Genomic DNA, 18,984 nt, shown 5'->3' with positions numbered 1-18,984 from the left:
TGAGATAGGCACCAGCGCCCCGCCCCCCCGCGAAGTACGGAATATGTACTGTACTGTGCAATCTACTAATACAAATTTCAATCAGTCAATCAAAAAACCCTGTGTTGGCCCTGGTGAAGCGACCCCACAGGGGGACAAGCGGTAGAAAACGGAAAGCTGGATGTTTTGTGTATCCATCCATCCATTTACTATCGGTTGTCATACAAAAAGTTAGAAAACTAATTTCGCTGATTTTGGTAATGTCCAGAGCACAATTAGCTCAAAGTTTAAGAAAAATGGAGTGGCACTCCCAATGCTTTAAAAAAAAATGCAGTTTTCACTGATTTTCGTAATGTCGAGAGCAAAATGAAATCAAAGTTAAAAAAAATGGCGTGACGCTCCGAATGCTTTATTTTGAAGTTTGCAGGTTTCGCAGATTTGCGTAATATCGACAGCAAAATGAATTCAAAGTTAAAAAAAAAATGGGGAAACGCACCGAATGCTTTATTTTGAAGTATGGATGGGTCTACTTCCTGTTTGCCAACTCGCCACCGCAAGGACCGAACTGCGGTTTTCAACAAAACTTTCCTCATGACTGTGAATATTCTACCCCCGTTAGGATAACAACGTGAGCTGGAACATTATATGTCGACCACTAAATAGTTGCTGTTTCAGTGGCTTTGTCGTTGCTAGCTTATTGTCTTGTGTTGCTTGATCGTAGCTGCTAGTGCTAGCTAGCTAAGGCACGTAGCATCATAGCTAGTTGCACAGGCTAGCACATTTGTTTTTTAAGCCTTCAAACTTAGTTTTTTATGCTTTTAAACTTTGACTTGATACCAGCATTCCCAGGGTTAGTTGTCAAACATAACGAATCTGCGAATGTGCATCTATTAACTACAAGTATAACAGTCCATCAAACCCCGATGTAAAACGCTGCATATTGGGACACCAAACCTGCGAGCGGGAATTTGATCGATTGAAGCTTTTATTAGTAGATTGCACAGTTCAGTACATATTCCTTACAATTGACCACTAAATGGTAACACCCGAATAAGTTTTCCAACTTGTTTAAGTCGGGGTCCACGTTAATTAATTCATTGTACAAATATATACAATTGATGGAAGCACAATACCAATGGGAGAAATTTGCAAAATGCGCAACTGCATTTTGCAAATTGCTTTCAGCTATATATTTGAAAAATGTGTGGTGCACATTTTGCAAATCAATGGGCGCAATTCGTATAATGTACAATCTTTTTTGGCAATTTTGGAAATTGCTTCCAGCTATTAATTGATTGTGTTGGAATTTCTGGCTCCTAACCCTAACCCTTGATGCCATCTACGCAGTGTTGGGAGACTGTTTTGCTGTTCTTTTTCTGTTCGATGTAGCTTTCTGTGCAGAATTTTGCAAATTCTTCTTCAGCCGTCCTCAAACCATCCATTTGCACGGTCTCGCCATTTTCTAACTAAATCTCTTCTTGCGATATGCAAATTGCTTGCGCACAATGGAAATGACGTATAATTTGCAAAGTGCGCGAGATTGGTGAAATGCTTACAACACTATCAGCAGAATACAGTCACCACACAAGTTAATCATCAGAGTATAATCTATACATTGAATTATTTACATTATTTACAATCCAGGGAGTGGGATGTGATTGTATCGTGGATGCTTGTTGGTGAATTCCAATATATGTTCCGTCACATTTTAGGCCGTCAATGGTGACCATGGCTGAACGGGAAGAGCGACGCTTTGCTGAAGTTTCCCGGGACTCTGTCAAACTCATGGCCGAGAGTGCTGGCGTGGAGCTCGGCGACGACGTTGCTGCTCTGCTGGCTGAGGACGTTTGTTATCGTCTGAGGGAGGCCACGCAGGTAAAAATGTATAAAGCATTAACCATGGCTGACACACAAGTGCATGGTGCTGGTTTGTGTGCACACTGAAAGCAGTCGTGTGCTTGGACTCCAGCAGTGCATTGATTAGCATAAAAAACATGGCATCAGAAAAAAGACGAGATTTGGTTTATGAAATAGTTCAGGCAATCAGGGACGGCGTGGCGCAGTGGGAGAGTGGCCGTGCGCAACCCGAGGGTCCCTGGTTTAATCCCCACCTAGTACCAACCTCTTCACGTCCGTTGTGTCCTGAGCAAGACACTTCACCCTTGCTCTCTTCATCAGTGTGTGAATGTGTGTGTGAATGGGTAAATGTGGAAGTAGTGTCAAAGTGCTTTGAGTACCTTGAAGGTAGAAAAGCGCTATACAAGTACAACCCATTTATTTATTTATTTATTTATTTATTTATCAATCTGCAGAATAAATAAAGCGGGAGGTGTGGTGACATTTCTCCGGGTTCCTGCTCATGTAGGAGTTGTGGCAACGAGTTAGCAGATAGATACGCAAAACAAGCAACCACTCAAACAGAAGTAAACATGGAGACTAACCACAGTAAATATGAAGTAATGAAAATAATTAAGATAGTGAGTGTGAATGTTGTCTGTCTATCTGTGTTAACCCTGCGAAGAGGTGGCAACTTGTCCAGGGTGTACGCCGCCTTCTGCCCGAATGCAGCTGAGATAGGCTCCAGCACCCCCCGCCACCCCAAAAAGGGACAAGCGGTAGAAAATGGATGGATGGACTATAAAAAGTGTCAAGGTAATTGGAATAAGGAAATAAAAGGTAGAGAGTATTACAAAGTTCAAAGGAGAGTAGGTGTAATGAGAGGAGGCAATAGAATAGAATGGACTTTTATTGTCATATTTGCATATAACGAGATTAAGGACTCCAATTTTTAAGGTGCAGTAGTGGAAACAAATATGAAATAAAAATAAATCACACAAGTAGTAATAAAGATTAAAAGTAAGAATTGAAATAAACATTCTACTATCCAATAAAAACAATAAGCAATCCTGTACAATATACAAAATACTGTACAATATGCAAAACAAAACGAGAATACCAGCGTAATAAAGTGATTACAATCAGTGTCTGACGTGTTGCACAGTAGGGTATAAGGGTAGGATATTGTATGGGGGCGAATTATTTTTTTTACAAGTTTGAGTTCAAGATGGTGACAGCTGTGGGAAAGAAGCTGTCTCTGAGCCTGTTTGTTCTGGCTCTGATGCATCTGTTGCGCCTGCCTGATGGTAGCAGGTCGAACAGGTGGAAGCCAGAGTGTGTGCTGTCCTTGGTAATGTTTTTTGCTCAGTTGAGGCAGCGGGAGTTGTGTAAATTCTTCAGGGAGGGGAGGGGACAGCCGATGATTTTTTGTGCAGAGTCTATGACCTTCTGATTTGCCTTTTTGTCTGCTTCAGTGCAGCTGGCGTACCGCACTGTTATGCAGTACGTCAGCAGGCTCTCGACAGCTGAGCGATATAAGGTCACCATCAGCTGCCTCTCCAGTCTGTTTTTCCTCAGCACCCTCAGGAAGTGGAGTCTCCGCTGGGTTTTCCAGATGACCGTAGTTGTATTTGGGGTCCAGGAGAGGTCCGCAGATATGAGGGTGCTGAGGAACTTGAAAGAGCTGACTCTCTCCACTTCCTCGCCATTGATGTAGAGGGGGGCGGATTCTGCAGTGTTTTTTCTGAAGTCATAGATGAGTTTCTTAGTTTTTGTGGTGTTCAGTAGGAATAGGAAGGAAGAAGACATTACTAGAATGAGTTTAGTACATACATATCTAAATAGTTCATTGAAATTGATAGGGAAACATAATACAGGGCTGTGTACGACATGTTTTATTGCATTGTAGGAAATGCAATAGAGAAAGGGAAATACTGGGAAATAAGTTAGTGAAAAAGAAGGTTAGGTTGGTAGTAATAATAATAATAATAATAATGGATTAGATTTATATCGCGCTTTTCTATTGTTAGATACTCAAAGCGCTCACAGAGAAGTGGGAACCCATCATTCATTCACACCTGGTGGTGGTAAGCTACATCAGTAGCCACAGCTGCCCTGGGGTAAACTGACGGAAGCGTGGCTGCCGGTTTGCGCCTACGGCCCCTCCGACCACCACCAATCATTCATTCATCATTCATTCACCAGTGTGAGTGGCACCGGGGGCAAGGGTGAAGTGTCCTGCCCAAGGACACAACGGCAGCGATTTGGATGTCAATAGGTGGGAAGCGAACCTGCAAACCTCAGGTTTCTGGCCCGGCCGCTCTACCCACTACGCCATGCCGCCCCATGTTAGTGGAAGATATTTTAGGGTTGCACTCAGAACACGTAAGATACAAAACATTGCATACATTTAAAAAAAATTCTGGGTTGAATAAAAGAATATAGAGTAGAATTCCACCTCGGTGCAAACTCCATTCAAGTAGGTGTCGGTAATGCACACCAGAAGGTTGCTTGCCAACCGCCATTAAACCAAAAGAAGAAGAAGATGACACATAAGTGCATGGTGCTCACTAAAGTATTGGTTGTGTTGCAGAGCAGCTCTCAGTTCATGAGACATGCCAAGAGAAGAAAGCTGACAGTGGAAGACTTTAACAGAGCTCTACGCTGGAGCAACGTGGAGGTGAATGCTTGAAAAACAGACTATGAACACCTATGCAGGTACAGATTGTGTCAATTTCGTGTTTGTGTGTGTGTGTGTGCGTGTGTGTGCGGGTGTGCGTTCAATAGGCTGTCTGTGGTTACGGCTCCTTAGATGCCCTACCGTTCCGCTCAGTAAAGGATGGCGAGTTGTTCTTTACTGAGGAGCGTGACATCAACCTGGTGGAGTTGGCTCTGGCCACAAACATTCCCAAAGGCTGTGCTGAAACCATGGTGCGAGGTACTGTTAAGAAACGTTCGTTACATCAGTCTTTTTCAACCCCTGTGCCGCGGCACCCTAGTGCAGTGGTTCTCAACCTTTTTTCAGTGATGTACCCCCTGTGAACATTTTTTTAATTCAAGTACCCCCTAATCAATTGGTTGAAAAAAAGAGATAACGAAGAAAAATACAGGACTATGTCATACGTTTTTGATATATTAAATTGTATAACAGTGCAAAATATTGCTCATTTGTAGTGGTCTTTCTTGAACTATTTGGAAAAAAAGACAAAAATAAGCAAAAACTTGGTGAAAAATAAACAAGTGATTCAATTATAAATAAAGATTTCTACACATAGAAGTAATCAATTTAAAGTGCCCTCTCAACTTTATTCTAAACATTTCTTCACAAAAACAGAAATGTTTAACATCAATATTTATGGAACATGTCCACAAAAAATTTTAGCTGTCAACACGGAAATATTGCATTGTTGTATTTTTTTTTTTTACAGTTTATGAACTTACATTCATATGTTGTTGAAGTATTATTCAATAAATATATTAATAAAGGATTTTTGAATTGCTGCTATAATTAGAATATTTTTAAATAATCTCACGTACCCCTTGGCATACCTTCAAGTACCCCCAGGGGTACGCGTACCCCCATTTGAGAACCACTGCCCTAGTGTATCATGAAATATTGTCTGGTGTGCGGTGTTCACCTAATCGGGTTAAAAATATTTTTTGCACCCCAGTAATTATAATTCACAATTAATGTGCCGTTGTTGAGTGTCTGTACAGCCAGCGCAGGTCGCTCATTGCTTTTGTCGTAAGTCGCTAATTGCTTTGTCGTGTGAGCCGACAACAAGGGTTTGTCATGATCACAACATGCAGATGACATCAGGAGGCAGTGTGCAGTTAAAAATATATCTAATGCTCAAACCAAAAATAAACAAAAACTATGCAAAACGAAACTAAAACTGAACTGGCTGCAAAGTAAACAAAACACAAAATGCTGGACAACAGCAAAGACTTACAGCGTGTGGAGCAGACGCCGTCCACAAAGTACACCCGTACATGACATGACAATCATCAATGTCCCCACAATGAAGGATAGCGTCCGTACTACTTAGATAGTCTCAATTGCGAAAACAAAGCAAGAGAATAGTAACCTGACTCTTCCCAGACTCCTGTCGTTTGCTGAGTTCAAGGCATTGCAAACTCCTTCCAGATAGCAAAAAATAATGAACCAATTACGATTGCCGGGCGGGATTGTATAGATGGGACGTCGCGCCGAAGGGACTGTTTGATTCAAACAACAATGGCGGTACGGAGCGAGGTGTCGTGTGCTGACATTGATTCTGCAAAAGCAACTGTTTAGTCGAATCTATCGAATATTGATTATTTAAAAGATGAACAGAGAACGGTTTTGAAGGCATTTATTAGTGGCAAGGATGTGTTGGCTCTTCCTCTGACCGGGTTTGGATTTCCCAGCGCCGCTCTCATCAGCGTCTTGGGTTGATTTCGATGAGTGTGGTTGATGTACCACGTCATTCAAGATAACAGAAAAGTGGTTTATCCAATCACATACAATAATTTTTTTTACAAGGCCCCTACTTCTAAAATACATCTCCTATTGAGAACTCACAGATCAATGTGTGGAGCTCACCGAATGACAAGGATCTGGCCAGAGTCAGGTTAGGAGAATAGTGCTCAGGGAAGAAATGAAACTGCAAGAGGAAAATACCAACAAAACAGGAAAAACACCAAAATAGGAGCGCTCAGAAGGACGAACACACTACACACAGGTAAACACCAAACATTCTAAATAAGTCACATTGTGTTGTGACAGGTCGTGACAGTACGCCTACTTTGAGACAAGAGCTATAGTGATGCATGCTTGGTTATGGTTTAAAGTCATATCCAACAATTGCGAGAACAACTTTTTATTGTCAATATCGGATACTGAGTTTCGTTTTTTATGATTTCTGCTTGTGGTGTGCCTCAGGATTTTTTCAATGAAAAAAATGTGCCTTGGCTCAAAAAAGGTTGAAAAACACTGCGTTACATGACTGAACATTAAAGAAGACGCCTCCATGATTGTCTGTATCCATCCTTTCAGTGAATGTGTCGTACCTGGATGGGAAAGGCAACGTGGCGGCTCAGGGAACAGGTAAAAACCTCTGCTATTGACTCCAAAATGTTAACTACCTAATGTTTTTCCTTTAAGTTCCTTCAGCGGTCCAGTCTTTGTCGGATGACCTGCTAAAGTACTACCAGCAAATCACACGGGCCATCCTGGGAGAGGACCCCCACCTCATGAAGGTTCTTTGCAGGCTCATGTAACACGCTAATGCCAAAACCACCACCTCACCGGCTCTTGTCTTCCAGGTGGCTCTGCTTGACCTCCAGTCCAACTCCAAAATGGCCGCCTTGCTTCCATACTTTGTTTATGTCATCAGTGGGGTAAGCCTGGCGAAGGCCATCATGAATTTTTGTGTTTTTTTATAAAACCCTTCGATATGTGATACATGGTTGACTAAACTATCGCAATATGGCCATGCTAGAATGGGAGTGAAACAAAAACAAGCAAGGACATTTTAGTTTTTGTTTTCCAGCATAATTTAAGCGGACTATAAACATCAATACACTTTCAGAAATAGAGATACCACCACATACCTAATTAAGTACAATGGTGGTGTACCTTTTTGAGGCATTTTCTGTATGTAACCTTCAGTCCAGACCCATTTGTGTATCTTATTTATTTGTACCACTTAAAACAAAACAAATATTATTTTAGTAAAAAAAAAATCATAAAAATACTTTCAGAGAAATCAATAAAGTGTAGTAGAATAGGAATTACCATTTAAAATGTCAAAACAATATTTAACTTGGTGCACCCCCCACATCTTGTGTCCTTGCCAAGGTTTGTCATTGTCCCAGTGGTTTGATTTTTTTCTTGCCTGGATGTGGGTTCAGATCTGGGTATGTCGTCGTGGTTTGTGAAACCCTTTGAGGCACTTGTGATTAAGGGCTATATAAATAAACTTTGATGGATCGAAGTGTGCATGGCAGGCAAGAATAAGAAAAAATACACATTATCAATGCCTCCTACATTCATAGTGATTAGTTAAAGCAGGGGTACAACACACTACGACAACCCAGCTACAACCAGCGGCCACAATCTGGCCCATCGGATGTCCCAAATTAAAAATATATATAATTTTTCTGTCCAACTACCCGGGTAAAATCATATTGTTCATTTAGATGTCCATATCTGCTGTTTAGATTTACTTAACAAAAGGGAATTGTGGGATACTTCTCGTTTCCTTATTTGTATTTGACTTTATTAAATGTTATATAATCTATTTAGTGTTCATATATATATATATATATATATATATATATATATATATATATATATATATATATATATATATATATATATATATATATACATATATATATATATATCGCTCTCTCTCTCTATATATATATATATACACACACATATATATCCCTATATATATATACGCACACAAGTTAAGGTTTCTGTGGTTTACCCGTTCTACAGTGCTCAATACTTGGGTAGAGTGGAATATACGTTAGGTCAGGAAAAAACACAGAGGTTATATCGTCCCTCCAAGCCTGTTTTGCAAGTTTCTCTGCTTGTCAGTGAAATCCCTGTAACCATGACGCTGCCCGGAATCCTGTGAAACAGCCTCGTAGGGATGATATAGCCTCTGTGTGTATATATACATATATATTTGTGGTCATTTGGGTACCCAAAGAGGGAAGAAAAGAAAAACTGATAACGTATAATAATGGATTTGTAAAGTTTTCAAACCATCGGCAACACTGCCCTTCGTCAGGTTTGAACTTGTAGTATTCAAATGTTTTGTTTGTTTCAGGTGAAGTCTGTGAGCCACGACCTGGAGCAGCTCAACAGGCTATTACACATGGTAAAGAGCCTGGTCCAGAACCCTTACCTGTATCTGGGCTCCTACGTGCGTAGCCTGGTGTCCAGTGTCATGTACTGCATCCTGGAGCCTCTGGCCGCCTCCATCAACCCACTCAACGACCACTGGACTCTCAGGGACTATGCGGCACTGCTCCTCAGCCACATTTTCTGGTGACAATTTTTTGGCTTTCAAATTTAAAGTCACTGCCGTGTAGCGCTGTATTATTTGATGGTTAGTGGGTTTGTGATCCTTCCAGGACTCATGGTGATCTGGTGAGTGGACTCTACCACCAAATTCTACTGTCACTGCAGAAGGTTCTGTCGGACCCCGTGAGACCGCTTTGCTCCCACTATGGTGCTGTGGTGGGCCTCCACGCTCTGGGATGGAAGGTTTGCCTAATGCTCAATCTACAAGCACACCATGGTGCAATAATTAGATTTCCTTTTCAGGCCGTTGAAAGGGTTCTCTTCCCGCATCTTCCCGCCTACTGGGCCAACCTGCAGGCTGTACTGGACGACTACTCTGTGTCTAATGCCCAGGTCAAAGCAGATGGACACAAGGTCTATGGAGCGATCTTGGTACGTACATCTTTCTTAAATTATCATGACAAAGCAGAGATGTGCAGTTCTTCCATTTGTCCTGTAGGTAGCAGTAGAGCGCCTGCTGAAGATGAAAGCACTGTCTCTGTCCCAGCCGGCAGACACAGGCTCCAGCGCTCTTTTGAACTCTGCAGCAGGCGTTCTGGGTTACAGGGTGAACTCCCCTGGCCTCAGCCCGCCTCCAGAACCTGACTCCGAGGCTGCCTTGGGAATCGCCAGCCACCTCCAGGCTGGCAGTGCCGGCTGCCCGTGGGAAGATTGGACCCCCGTGCCGCTCCCCGCCATGTACTGTGAGCTCTACTCCTTCTTTGGGGACAGCTTGGCTGTCAGGTTCAGCACTGGACACGGTTTTGGCGGCGGGCCAGCCCAGCTCGGTGACGCCAGGAAGGATCCCCTTACACCCCCCTCTAACCATGACGCCGCCCGGAAGATGCCTCAGCTCACAGCCAATTTGAACATCAGCCCAAGGCATGATGGGAGTCCTCGGACCGAGCCGCCTCCTCCCAGCCTGGCTCTGACTGGATCCGGAAGGTAGAAAATTCCTCCCTTTTTAAATCCCACTCTCCCCACCCCCCAACCCAACCCAAAAAAAACAACTTAATCTTTTTTTTCCCCAACAGGTCTCTGGCTCGCTCCTCTTCCTCATCTGTGCAGCGGTCCAGGTCCTCCGCATCCCGTGCAGGCCAGCGACAGGCGGGTCCATCTCGGGACGTTTTCCCTAAAGCGCGCTTCACGTCTCCTCAGTCGGGGCCTCTGACTTTCTCCTTCCTCATTGGCGGAAGACAAATGGGACGTAGTTGTCGAGGCAGACGGCCCTTCCAGACCACGTTTGCTCCAACGCCGACCCTTCCCACCGTGCCGCCTCGCGCCTACGCCCACAAGCTGCCTGTCATCGGCAGGGTGGGGAAACCTATTCGCTGCTGGGCACGCTCGCACTATTCCCTCCACCTCCCTCTTTAGAGGATTTTCCACAACTTTTGTCATGTAATTTATATTTTGTTATTGGTATTACATTTTGTATGGTGCTTTTATTTTTTATTTTTTTTATTTTTTAGTCGTACAAACCACTTCCAATTTTGTCATGTGAGGACAATTAAAAGAAAAGCATATTGACATTTTTAGGACACCTCGGTCCATCTTCATGTCCATTTAGCTGACTTGTAAGACTTCAAAGATTCCCACTGATCTCTCATTGGTCATTGGACCGGTAGTCTTTATGATGTCATCCCTCTTTGTAGTTTCCCTTCATGTCGTCCCGCCCTGTGGGTACTTAAGTCGAATCGGCAAATGAAGAATGCAAAGTCATTTGGTGGGTGATGGAGCGAGAGCTGGCAGTCGTGTGCGTGCTCATGGATATGCTGGTGACTAAGTTGACCAAGCAGAAGACTGAGCTCTTCATTGAGAAGCTCCACGGGGCCCTCGAGGAGAAGTTCCAGGGCCACTGGTACCCCGACAACCCCAGCAAAGGACAAGCATACAGGTATGACTCAGTATAGTTTTGTGTTTTCCACACTCATGTTGTATGCTAAACATGGTGTTTCTTAACAGGTGCATTCGAGTCAATATGTCCAAATGTCAGGATCCAGAACTTCTTCGGGCCTGCAGGGAGAGTGGTGTGAACTTCAGTGATCTCGGTTTGCCTCCTGCGCTCACATTATGGGTGGACCCTGGCGAAGTCTCCTGCAGGTGAGACCCATATATTTAATACTATATATATATATATATATATATACACAGTGGTCCCCAACCTTTTTGTAGCTGCGGGGTGGGGGGGGGTGATATATATATTTTTTTCATAAAGAAATAGAATCATCTGTGCTTACGGATTGTATCCCCGCAGACTGTATTGCTCTATATTGATATATAATGTATAGTGTTTTTTATGTTGATTTAATAATTTTTTCTTTTTTTTTTTTTCTTGTGCGGCCTGGTACCAATCGCCGCGGCCCGGTGGTTGGGGACGACTTTATATACATACACACACACACACACACACACACACACACATATATATATATATATATATATATATATATATATATATATATATATATATATATATATATATGAAAAAAATCCTTAGACACAGGAGGGCCAAACGATTTGGATGAGAGCCAAAGTCTCAATGGTAGTTTTTGCTATTTGTTTACTTATTTTGAACTTTTGACATCATTTTACAATAATTCTGATACCCTTGCATTTTCTCATATAGTATTTGTATATTGTTAACTAATTTCCAGCTTTGTACTGCGATGCAAAAACCACCGGGGAGGTTACGTGATCGTCGACAAGGTTTGTTCATTAGCAGTATAACTCATTAAGTTAGGAGTGGAGCTTTCAGGAAATGTCCAAAATGAAATAAGGAAAAATTGATTAGACCTTGTGCCTGACATGAATAATTTCTCTTACGCTACGCTTACGTAATGAGATTTAACTTTTGCATGTGTATGCTGGCTCGGCCCCACAGAGACAAAGATAGTTAACAAACAAGACGATTTACCACAAATAAAACATCTGCTTTGTTTTTAATTAAAACTTAGGTCAACCACGCTACTGTATTTAGATTTTGGTCACTCTACTGCTACTTGGAGAGCCAAGGGTTTTCTGATCGAGGGATCATAAATATTTATAACAAAAAAAATATTGAGCCCATCCTACTCGTACAGAGCTCATATCAATCCTGTGTATCAGTATCATGCATATTTTGATCAATCCGCCCACTTCTTGTGCTAACACAATTTGACTGGTGTTCTGGCTGGTCCACCATTTTTGTAAGTTAAAGCTAAAGTACCAATGATTGTCACACACACACGAGGTGTGGCGAAATTTGTCCTCTGCATTTGACCCATCCCCTTGTTCACCCCCTGGGAGGTTAGGGGAGCCTGGGCAGCAGTGGTGCCGCGCCCGGGAATCATTTGTGGTGATTCAACCCCCAATGCCAACCCTTGATGCTGAGTGCCAAGCAGGGAGGTAATGGGTCCCATTTTTATAGTCTTTGGTAGGACTCGGCCAGGGTTTGAACTCCGAACCCACCGATCTCAGGGCGGACACTAACTGAGTAGGTGTAGATCACTTAAGTTGTTGATCTCAGTTGTTTTGTAGGTCTAATGACTGTGTTGAATAGAGCAGTGGTTCTCAAACTCTTTTCACCAAGTTGCACCTCAGAAAACACTTTGCTGTCCAAGTACGACTATAATGACCAACATACAGCAGGCTTAAGTAATCATAAAAATACACAACATAAGTTTTATCTAACAAGTGTATTTAATATTTTTGGCCACTGTAACATTACACAAAATTTGAACAGTAAAAATGTCTTTGAATATAGGAAAACTTAGTCACTTTTTGGCGTACCAGGAGATCTAGCCCGTGTGCTACAGTTTGAGAACCACAGGTATAGAAGGTTAAAGTCTGGCTTGAGAGCCGTTCGTTGGCTGCGTCTTTTTTCACAAACTGTGAAATAAAAATGAATCATGCCTCCATTGTTCTTTCAGGATTGGAGAAGACAGTGCTTGTTTAACAGTGGCCAGGTTTGCAAACCCCAGCAACATGAGCAAAGCAGAAGAAGGTTGCGCACAAGTGACCCAGACTGACGAGAGTGTATGCTCATGCAGCAACTGGGAGTCTTCATTGGGAGATGAGAACATGGACACATCTTGGAGCTGTCGTGTTCCGGTATCATGTGGCACATCGTCTGCGTTTATCCTTCTTCTTTTTTTCTTTTTTTCCTTTCATCTTCTCTTTGTTATGCAGAACATAAAAAACGGCCATTAGAAGATAAAAGACATTTTAGCTTTCATTGACAGAAAAGCAGTGTGTGATAAGATGCACAAGAGAAGATGGCTTACAGCAATTACAGGGCAATTTTCTTCTTTTGAATATATATATATATATATATATATATATATATATATATATATGTATGCATATATATATACGTATATACATGTATATATACAGTGGGGCAAAAAAGTATTTAGTTAGCCACCGATTGTGCAAGTTCTCCCACTTAAAATGATGACAGAGGTCTGTAATTTTCATCATAGGTACACTTCAACTGTGAGAGACAGAATGTGAAAAAAAAATCCAGGAATTTACATTGTAGGAATTTTAAGATTTATTTATAAATTATGGTGGAAAATAAGTATTTGGTCAACCATTCAAAGCTTTCACTGATGGAAGGAAGTTTTGGCTCAAAATCTCACGATACATGGCCCCATTCATTCTTTCTTTAACACGAATAAATCGTCCTGTCCCCTTAGCAGAAAAACAGCCCCAAAGCATGATGTTTCCACCCCCATGCTTCACAGTAGGTATGGTGTTCTTGGGATGCAACTCAGTATTCTTATTCCTCCAAACACGACGAGTTGAGTTTATACCAAAATGGATACATGGATGATACAGCAGAGGATTGGGAGAAGGTCATGTGGTCAGATGAAACCAAAATAGAACTTTTTGGTATAAACTCAACACGTCGTGTTTGGAGGAAGAAGAATACTGAGTTGCATCCAAAGAACACCATACCTACTGTGAAGCATGGGGGTGGAAACATGCTTCGGGGCTGTTTTTCTGCTCAGGGGACAGGACGATTGATCCGTCCGCTTTGAATGGTTGACCAAATACTTATTTTCCACCATAATATACAAATAAATTCTTTAAAATTCCTACAATGTGAATTACTGGATTTTTATTTCCACATTCTGTCTCTCACAGTTGAAGTGTACCTATGATGAAAATTACAGACCTCTGTCATCATTTTAAGTGGGAGAACTTGCACAATCGGTGGCTGACTAAATACTTTTTGGCCCCACTGTCTATGTATGTATGTGTGTGTATATATATATGTATATGTAGTGAAGTGATCATTTGTGATAATGGATGTGAAAAGGTTTCACACCGTCGCCAACACTGCTCGTCGTCAGGTTTATGTCACTGCTTCATTTTGGGACTAACGTAATTTTCTTTCGATGAAAGATGTAACTACATAGGCCAAGTAAATGTTTTAGACTGTTTTGTATATATTGTATGTTATCTCATTATTCATTAGTTCAAATTCTCTATAGTTTTGATATATATATTTTGTATTGTTGTTGTGAATAATAAATTCTGTAAATCCCTTTTCTGTGAGTTTTTAAATTATTTTTTCAAGTAAGAGTTTTGTTTCAGTTGTTTTAAGCGTTCAGTGCTCACGGGCTACAAATATTACAGTAAGAAGTGCCTCTCACGCTTGAATGTCTATTTTAGCTGGCTCACAAACCGAATCAGACTCAAAAGTCTTATGCCAGATGTCGAGGGGGACGGTAATTACTCCAAATAGGAAGTTAGTTTGGGGATTCTTGTCTTTGAGGATAGATGTTAGAAGTGTTTCTCTTCGATTTTTCTTGGACTCATTCCAGATATATTTTGATGTACTTATTCCGGTATATTTGGTACATGCAACTTTCAGTGTAACTGGACGTATATATTACGTTTTTGGGTGGTTGGTAGATTGTAGGGTGATAGTTTATGTTTTATGTAACTTAAAGCTAGAGTCTAGATCAGGGGTCTAATCCATTTTCTACCGCTTGTTACTCTTGGTGACTCCTCGCCGCTCAGGCAAATCATGTTTGAAAATTAATTTTCCCATCGATAATGTGACTTCATCAGCGGAAAGTGCGTGAGGAATTAAGTGAATATCTGTTTGGGTTAGAAAGTATACATGTATATTTTTTTCTGCTCATCTCCAATCAAAACACCTGACCTGTCTTTGTCATCATGGCTTTGTTCTTTGTCACATTTAAACCTATACGGCACTCAATGGTGCCAATTTTCAGTGCTTTTGTGTGTGTTAACTGTTAATAAATATGAATAATTTAAAAACTAAATACTATTTTTAATATAACATTTAAAAATAGGCTGATTATGATAACGGTGATGTCCTTGTTACATCTTGATTTCTTACATTTTTCATCTGATTTGCAATTATGTAATAGACTTCATTCAGTTATTCCAAGACGTTAGATAGCAGTAGTGTAAATAATACGATCTATTAATCACTTGCTGTTTGATTGTAACATGCACCTTAGTTGTAGTTTTCGTTACCAAATTTTGAGGTGTTAAAATCGCTAATGCTGATTAGTAGAATGTTTATGGCAAAGTCTATGTAAAGTAGCATCAAGCTAGCAGAGTTTGGATATGGGTAGCCTTACATTACGTCTTGAGTTTTTTCTAACAGGCTGTGTTCACATGGAAAAATTGCAGTTTGACTAAGTGTGCTCTGATTGCTGTGACTCCTTCTTTCCTGTTGAGTCTGCAACCAGACGTGATGTTACAAGCACCGAAGGTATCATCTGGTATTTTTGTATGATTTTACGTTAAACGATACTCTGTAGCATCGACGGAATTCAGCCGGCGTCTATAAAATCACCTATGTGTATTACTGGTCTTGTCATCTGCTTCCAGACAGAAGGATGACACAGCAGTGCGGCTAAATCAAAAGAAACATCGGAGACGCTTTACTGAACCAAAAATTGCTTCATTTGAAGCAAGCGTTATTATACAGGACTGCAGTTCCTGTAGGAAGTCAAGTCAAAAATGAAGCACTCCTAACTTGGTAAAGCCAAACCATCAGTTTTACATTCCTTCTTCCTGTGTGTGTGTGTGTGGTCAGGAGAGCACATCCTGACCATAAAGAAATGTTTGTGTTTAAGTGTCTGGAAAGACAACAGATGTTGTTTGTAACTTAAATATTGGCATTAACCTAAAAATGTAGTCTTTTCTCATGAGCAGGGCTATCACATTTACATACCAAGGTCCGTTGTTATTGACTTCTTCCGCGCGAACTAATCGAATCCACACACAAATGTCATTACTAAAGAGCCCTATGTTAACCTACGCCCAAACTGAAACACCTACTAGTTCAGGTTATCCCCGGGGTTTTAAAAAGTCTAAACAATTCTTCAATCCAATAATTTGAATTGAAGCCCATAAAATGTCTAAAATTCTCCTAAAATCTCATAAAAGGTCTTAAATACAATTTTGAAAGGTCTTAAAAATCTATCGACCTTACTTTTATTTAAAACATGCATAAACATCAGTCTCTTTGAAATGTTTTGATTTTTGAGGACGCTAAAACGTAACCTCTGATTTTACTTTGTCGTTGTAGTTTTTGTCCGTATGGATGTGAAATGGTCTGAAATTATTTTCAAGATGGTCTTAAAAAGTCTTGGCTTTCTCCAAGGTGAATATAAACATTATAAACACCATATGCAAAACATAATATGAGTTAATTCATTCACTTCATTACCAACTACGGTATCCACCCCACCCATCGCATCTTTTATTTTTCAGTATTTATGATATGTAATAATTTTGGACATCAGAAGACTTGCATCTAATTTTATTCCTTTCTGATCCTTAAATCAGGACGTCCACTTTTAATACATTTTGTGCATTAAAGAAGCAAAAACTAATCCATTGTACGTCAATATATGCTAATATATCTGAACAGAACATCTTAACTTTGTGTTATCGGTGACAAATTAGTGAAATATCTGACAAGATATTTCCTTAAGTAGGGTTCACCCAATCTAATATTGATATCGGATATCGGTCTGACATCAGCAAAAAAACCCAACAACTATCCGATGATATCAGCTTGCATCTAAGATTTCCAAAAGAAGCTCTGATATAATCAGTCCTGCAGCATGTTTACTTGGTACAAAGCTGGACAGCCAGTTAACATTTAAAGGCCTACTGAAATGAGATTTTCTTATTTAAACGGGGATAGCAGGTCCATCTTATGTGTCATACTTGATCATTTCGCGATATTGCCATATTTTTGCTGAAAGGATTTAGTAGAGAACATTGACAATAAAGTTCGCAACTTTTGGTCGCTAATAAAAAAGCCTTGCCTGTACCGCAGGGGTGTCAAACTCGAATACAGAGTGGGCCAACATTTTAAACGGAACAAAGCCGCGGGCCAAGGTTGAACAAATTAACCTTTTAATAGGGACTCAAACAAGTTTGCATTAAATATTGAACAAGCAAGGCTTATATAAATTTAGTGACATGCAAAATCCAGTTTCAAATAATAATAATAATTGCCCTAGTGTGTGAATGTGAGTGTGAGTGTTGTCTGTCTATCTGTGTTGGCCCTGCGATGAGGTGGCGACTTGTCCAGGGTGTACCCCGCCTTCCGCCCGATTGTAGCTGAGATAGGCGCCAGCGCCCCCCGCGACCCCGAAAGGGAATAAGCGGTAGAAAATGGATGGATGGATGGATGAAAAAATATCAATGGCATATCAAATAAAATCTAAATAAAAATGATATGCCTTTTTTTCTATTTGCAATCTTCTGAGGTAAATATCCAATTTTTTCCACAGGCTAATAAAAAAATTGAAAATAAAATAACAATAATGAATGAACCAAACATTCAAGCCTTGAAGTAGCAAGAGAAAATGCACAAATAAAACGTTAATTATTGGTCAGTTTGTTGGAAGTTTACCCGAAGAGTTAGTGCTGCAAGGAGTTCTGGGTATTTGTTCTGGTGTGTTACCGTGTGGATGTTCACCCGAAATGTGTTTGTCATTCTTGTTTGGTGTGGGTTCACAATGTGGCGCATATTTGTAACAGTGCTAAAATTGTTTATACGGCCACCCTCAGTGTGATCTGTATGGCTGTTGACCAAGTATGCTGTGCAGTCACTTGTGCGTGTGTGTGTGTGTGTGTGTGTGTGTGTGTGTGTGTAAAAGCCACAAATATTATGTGACACGCTGTTAGTATGGAGGAAAAGCGGACGTGACGACAGGTTGTAGAGAACGCTAAAGGCAGTGCCTTAAATGCACGCCCCCAATATAGTTGTCCAGGTGGAAATCAGTAGAAATTCGGGAGAATGGTTGCCTCGGGAGATTTGTGCAGTCCTTTGAGACATTTGTGATTTGGGGCTATATAAATAAACATTGATTGATTGATTGAAATGTTCCATATTTAGCAGGAGCTCCTCGAGGTCGCAGCCCTTCCGGGCGCCGCCATCTTAGATATACTTGGATACAATCCATGACGTCACGCGCACGCGTCATCATACCGCGACGTTTTCAACAGGATACTTAGCGCAAAATTTAAAATTGCAATTTAATAAACCAACCGTATTGGCATGTGTTGCAATGTTAAGATTTCATCATTGATATATAAACTATCAGACTGCGTGGTCGGTAGTAGTGGGTTTCAGTAGGCCTTTAAATGTCCTCCAATAATCACACAAAGTTGGTCTTTTCTTGAATCTTAGTGGGGTAACTGAGATGTCTACTAGGAGCCAGGAGTTACTCAGCAGCTAAGTACACAAGCTAGACGTAGATGACAAGTGCCCGTCATTGAACAATATTGTGTATGCACTGAAATTAAGGAATTATTGTGACCACTAGGTGTCACCATAAACACATTGACACTTCACTTGAAAAGTACAATTAACCCTGTCATAAGGTTATTGTTTTATTATCTACTTTTGTTTCATACCTACCAATAATAAAAGCATCTATTATTATTTGTGCTGACATATTGGGTCAATATCGGTATCGGCCAATACTCAAGGCTCCAATATAGGTATCGTATCGGAAGGGAACAAGTTGTACTGGGACACCCCTATTAATAATAAATTAATTTTATTTTTTTCCAAGGGCCACACTTTAAACAGCCCTGCTTTAAACGTCGGCACT

At 40.8% G+C, this 18,984-nt stretch overlaps 2 protein-coding genes across 3 annotated transcripts; both read left to right on the top strand.

Annotated features, from left to right (window-relative positions):
* Window positions 1-488: 488 nt before the first annotated feature.
* Window positions 489-10,407, top strand: taf6l (TAF6-like RNA polymerase II, p300/CBP-associated factor (PCAF)-associated factor). Of its 2 annotated transcripts, XM_061912378.1 has the most exons (12): window positions 489-607; window positions 1,692-1,854; window positions 4,409-4,495; window positions 4,603-4,753; window positions 6,854-6,904; window positions 6,962-7,056; window positions 7,123-7,197; window positions 8,643-8,863; window positions 8,950-9,082; window positions 9,143-9,271; window positions 9,339-9,823; window positions 9,913-10,407. In XM_061912378.1, exons 2-12 carry the CDS (start codon window positions 1,699-1,701, stop codon window positions 10,250-10,252), a joined length of 1,923 nt encoding a protein of 640 aa, XP_061768362.1. In that variant the 5' UTR covers window positions 489-607; window positions 1,692-1,698; the 3' UTR covers window positions 10,253-10,407. The 2 variants fall into 2 exon arrangements, with proteins under 2 accessions (XP_061768362.1, XP_061768363.1); XM_061912379.1 differs by lacking the exon at window positions 489-607 and having other exon boundaries at window positions 1,716-1,854; window positions 4,414-4,495.
* A 146-nt stretch (window positions 10,408-10,553) lies between these two features.
* Window positions 10,554-14,412, top strand: LOC133560166 (protein BTG3-like). The gene is made up of 3 exons (XM_061912380.1): window positions 10,554-10,772; window positions 10,841-10,978; window positions 12,787-14,412. Exons 1-3 carry the CDS (start codon window positions 10,609-10,611, stop codon window positions 13,064-13,066), a joined length of 582 nt encoding a protein of 193 aa, XP_061768364.1. The 5' UTR covers window positions 10,554-10,608; the 3' UTR covers window positions 13,067-14,412.
* The last annotated feature ends 4,572 nt before the right edge of the window (window positions 14,413-18,984 follow it).

Source organism: Nerophis ophidion, linkage group LG10, assembly GCF_033978795.1.
Source record: "Nerophis ophidion isolate RoL-2023_Sa linkage group LG10, RoL_Noph_v1.0, whole genome shotgun sequence".
NCBI classification, from domain to species: domain Eukaryota; kingdom Metazoa; phylum Chordata; class Actinopteri; order Syngnathiformes; family Syngnathidae; genus Nerophis; species Nerophis ophidion.
The sequence above is the reverse complement of the archived record's forward strand: the minus strand, read 5'-3'. Positions and strand labels throughout refer to the sequence as shown.